This window comes from Carassius gibelio, chromosome A18, assembly GCF_023724105.1.
Source record: "Carassius gibelio isolate Cgi1373 ecotype wild population from Czech Republic chromosome A18, carGib1.2-hapl.c, whole genome shotgun sequence".
Taxonomy (NCBI): Eukaryota; Metazoa; Chordata; class Actinopteri; order Cypriniformes; family Cyprinidae; genus Carassius; species Carassius gibelio.
The window spans coordinates 538,403-543,402 of NC_068388.1; the positions used below are offsets into that span (position 1 = coordinate 538,403).

Genomic DNA, 5,000 nt, shown 5'->3' on the forward strand with positions numbered 1-5,000 from the left:
GTGACGGTCTGTGTGTGTGTGTGCATGCATGTGTGACGGTCTGTGTGTGTTTGCATGCTTGTGTGACATTCTGTGTGTGTGTGTGCATGCTTGTGTGACATTCTGTGTGTGTGTGCATGCTTGTGTGACATTCTGTGTGTGTGTGCATGCATGTGTGACGGTCTGTGTGTGTGAGTGCATGCATGTGTGACGGTCTGTGTGTGTGTGCATGCTTGTGTGACATTCTGTGTGTGTGTGTGCATGCTTGTGTGACATTCTGTGTGTGTGTGTGCATGCATGTGTGACGGTCTGTGTGTGTTTGCATGCTTGTGTGACATTCTGTGTGTGTGTGCATGCTTGTGTGACATTCTGTGTGTGTGTGCATGCTTGTGTGACATTCTGTGTGTGTGTGCATGCATGTGTGACGGTCTGTGTGTGTGAGTGCATGCTTGTGTGACATTCTGTGTGTGTGTGCATGCTTGTGTGACATTCTGTGTGTGTGTGTGCATGCTTGTATGACAGTCTGTGTGTGTGTGCATGCTTGTGAGACATTCTGTGTGTGTGTGCATGCTTGTGTGACGGTCTGTGTGTGTGTGCATGCTTGTGTGACGGTCTGTGTGTGTGTGCATGCATGTGTGACGGTCTGTGTGTGTGTGCATGCATGTGTGACATCCTGTGTGTAAGTGCATGCATGTGTGACAGTCTGTGTGTGTGTGCATGCTTGTGTGACATTCTGTGTGTGTTTGCATGCTTGTGTGACAGTCTGTGTGTGTGTGTGTGTGTGCATGCATGTGTGACGGTCTGTGTGTGTGTGCATGCTTGTGTGACGGTCTGTGTGTGTGTGCATGCTTGTGTGACAGTCTGTGTGTGTGTGCATGCTTGTGTGACATTCTGTGTGTGTGTGTGCATGCTTGTGTGACCTTCTGTGTGTGTGTGCATGCTTGTGTGACAGTCTGTGTGTGTGTGTGCATGCATGTGTGACGGTCTGTGTGTGTGTGCATGCTTGTGTGACGGTCTGTGTGTGTGTGCATGCTTGTGTGACAGTCTGTGTGTGTGTGTGCATGCATGTGTGACGGTCTGTGTGTGTGTGCATGCTTGTGTGACGGTCTGTGTGTGTGTGCATGCTTGTGTGACAGTCTGTGTGTGTGTGCATGCTTGTGTGACGGTCTGTGTGTGTGTGCATGCTTGTGTGACGGTCTGTGTGTGTGTGCATGCTTGTGTGACGGTCTGTGTGTGTGTGCATGCATGTGTGACAGTCTGTGTGTGTGTGCATGCTTGTGTGACGGTCTGTGTGTGTGTGCATGCTTGTGTGACGGTCTGTGTGTGTGTGCATGCTTGTGTGACGGTCTGTGTGTGTGTGTGCATGCTTGTGTGACGGTCTGTGTGTGTGTGCATGCATGTGTGACAGTCTGTGTGTGTGTGCATGCTTGTGTGACGGTCTGTGTGTGTGTGCATGCTTGTGTGACGGTCTGTGTGTGTGTGCATGCTTGTGTGACGGTCTGTGTGTGTGTGCATGCATGTGTGACATTCTGTGTGTGTGTGCATGCTTGTGTGACATTCTGTGTGTGTGTGTGCATGCATGTGTGACAGTCTGTGTGTGTGTGTGCATGCTTGTGTGATGGTCTGTGTGTGTGTGTGCATGCTTGTGTGACGGTCTGTGTGTGTGTGCATGCTTGTGTGACGTATTGTCAGACCTTGGACAGCTGTTGTTCGGAGGCGAAGCCGAGTCCAAACACTGTGTTTGCACGACTGTCGGCCCACTGGCCAAACTTCTGCGATGTTTTAGTAAAGTTCATATTGGGGGTGATTGTGCTGTTGATGATCACCTGAAAAAAAAACACATCACAATATTACAATGGTCACACAGACACAAACACACACACACACACACACACACACACACACACACACAATTCATGTGTGTTGATAAATAACAGTGAGTTATTTATTGAGTGCTGAACTGGTATTAGTCATTAATCTTTCACATGTTGCTTCTCCAAATATTCCTGCATTCTGTAAAAATTCTCCAAAATGTAGCTGTGTATTTCTGTGGATTTGACCTAATTTCTTCAGTGATTCACACTCACTGATTCTGTGTGACTCTTGCAGCTGATCAGAGTTACACGTGTGTGTTCGGCCAGCCATTTAACCTCAACACGTGTATGTGTGAGCGCTGTCAGAGTAACAGCAGCAGGTGTGTGTGTGTGTGTGTGTGTGTGTGTGTGTGTGTGTGTGTCTGTCTGCTACTTACACCGAAATGTGAGTGTGAGTCTTCATCTATCTGCTCTCAGAGAGTGACAGCAGCAGCAGTTGTGTGTGTGTGTGCGTGTGTGAGAGAGAGAGAGAGAGAGAGAGAGACTCAGCAGGTCTGTGCTGTGACATCATCACTGCTGCCTCCATACTGAGGGACTGATCCAAATCTCCATGGCAACATGAACCATAAACCCTCTGCAGAGGAAGACCCTTAAAGAGAGTGTGTGTGTGTGTGTGTGTGTGTGAGCACTGTGGATTGCAGCATCAGCAGACACTCTTACACTGACTCCATCAGACACACACACACAGAAGTCTGACCTTTGACCCGTCCACGCTGATGATGCGGTAGCTGTTGCGTGTGCTGTCGTAGAAGTACGAGACGGTAACGGCCTGTTTACTGGCGGGAACCCAGTTCTTCTTAGTGCTGGGATCGATCTGGAAGACATGAGCTCTGGTGGTGAAGATCGGCTGCTCCCTGCGACACACACACACACACACACACACACACACACACACACAGACACATTACATGAAGATCAGCTCAGGTCACCACACACTACAATCACTCTCCTCTGTGTGTGAAATCATCAAAAACTTCAGCTTGATATTCATATTTTAAATATTAGCAATATTTGATCATTTATTTCTCATATGAGAACAAACCACACTTCACCTTCACCTCTAACGCTAATGATGCCTGATCGAGACAGAGACAATTATACAGTTTACAGTCATTTTTAGATGACAGGATGACACCACTGACCAATCACAATCAGTCATTACAGAGAAACGTGTGATTACAGGAAAACAAGCCCAAATAAAAAGTTTCTAAACATCTGATGATGAACATGAAGGTCTTTTCACCGAATGCCAAAACAGCTTCTGCTCAATGTCTTCATATATCTGTATTGTACTATGATTTACCATGAAGTCCAAATGAATTACAGATCCTAGCTGTAAGAAAGGCCGTGCAGATAACTGAACAAACACATATGCACAACTCCAGCGCCAACAATGTGCTTAGACACAACCAGATTGCATGCAATAATCAGTGAGCAGCGCTCAGTTATGGCAAGAACTGCACAAGAAAGAAAGCGAAGTACGTGGGGCTCTGCAGATGAGAGGATTCATGCCATTCATGGATAGAATATAGTTATATTGTGTGGGTTAATGCCATATAGTAGGTTTTCTATTCTCATTTCCTATTTAATCATTTCGATTATCGTATGGGTGCTATATTGTGATTTAGGCCAGTGTCTAGATGATGCACTGCTAGATTCATTTAATATCTCCTCGTTAACTATTATATACACAGAGTTTTCACAGGGTATTATGTTTGGATGTAGAATGAAGATATATTCTGCTATATTGTTTATTGTATAGCTGGATACTTTGAGTTTGCAAATCTTTGGCTTTTAAATTTCACCAGTAATATTTGTCATAATCCGTGGCACATTTTTTATTTAGTAAAAAAAATATTTATTTTTCCTTTGTAAAAATTTTCCTTTCTAATATTCTACCACTTTTAGGGGCTGGGTATCGTAAAATAAATAAATAAATAGATATCGATACCAAAACCAATGATAGCAGTTCCTCAACGATACTTTTTTCCGATACCAATTTTATGAAATCCATTTGAACAAGATCCCATTATCACCTTTATTTTTATTTATATATTTGCATTACTTCTTAGTGCTGCGTTCGACACCATAGATCATGACATACTCATAGATCGATTACAAAACTATACAGGTATTCAAGGGCAGGCTCTAAGATGGTTTAGATCCTACCTGTCCGATCGCTACCATTTTGTTTATTTAAATGGGGAGTCATCTCATTTATCATCAGTAAAATATGGAGTGCCACAAGGATCTGTCCTAGGTCCCCTTCTATTTTCAATATACATGTTGCCCCTTGGTAATATTATTAGAAAATACAGGATTAGTATCCACTGTTATGCTGATGATACTCAGCTATATATCTCAACGAGACCAGATGAAACTTCCCAATTATCTAAGCTAACAGAGTGTGTTAAAAATGTAAAAGATTGGATGACCAATAATTTTCTCCTATTAAATTAGGATAAGACAGAGATATTAATTATTGGACCAAAAAACACTCCACAGAATCTTGTAGATTACAATCTGCAACTAGACGGACGTACTGTTACTTCCTCTACAGTCAGAAATCTGGGTGTTATATTAGACAGCAATTTGTCTTTTGAAAATCATATTTCCAATGTTACAAAAACTGCATTCTTCCATCTTAGAAACATTGCCAAGCTACGAAACATGTTATCTGTTTCTGATGCAGAAAAGCTAGTTCATGCATTCATGACCTCTAGACTGGACTATTGTAATGCACTTCTAGGTGGTTGTCCTGCTTCATCAATAAACAAGCTACAGGTCGTCCAAAATACAGCAGCTAGAGTCCTTATCAGGTCAAGAAAATATGATCATATTACCCCAATTTTACAGTCTCTGCACTGGCTACCTATTAAGTTCCGTATCAGTTACTAATTATCATTACTTACCTATAAGGCCCTAAATGGTTTAGCTCCTGCGTACCTAACTAGCCTTCTACCACGCTACAACCCATCACGCTCCCTAAGGTCACAAAACGCTGGACTTTTGGTAGTTCCTAGGATAGCAAAGTCCACTAAAGGAGGTAGAGCTCTCTCACATTTGGCTCCCAAACTCTGGAATAGCCTTCCTGATAATGTTCGGGGTTCAGACACACTCTCTCTGTTTAAATCTAGATTAAAAACA

At 43.3% G+C, this 5,000-nt stretch overlaps 1 protein-coding gene across 4 annotated transcripts in view; it reads right to left on the reverse strand.

Moving 5' to 3' along the window:
• LOC127934653 (homer protein homolog 2-like) overlaps positions 1 to 5,000 on the reverse strand; it is a 16,252-nt gene that overhangs the window by 4,573 nt on the left and 6,679 nt on the right. For all 4 annotated transcript variants that reach the window (XM_052532172.1, XM_052532174.1, XM_052532173.1 and 1 more), the window contains 2 exons: positions 2,551 to 2,707; positions 1,674 to 1,805 (listed from right to left, as the gene is read on the reverse strand). In XM_052532172.1, the coding sequence (XP_052388132.1) occupies positions 1,674 to 1,805; positions 2,551 to 2,707 (289 nt within the window). The remainder of the gene's footprint in view (positions 1 to 1,673; positions 1,806 to 2,550; positions 2,708 to 5,000) is intronic.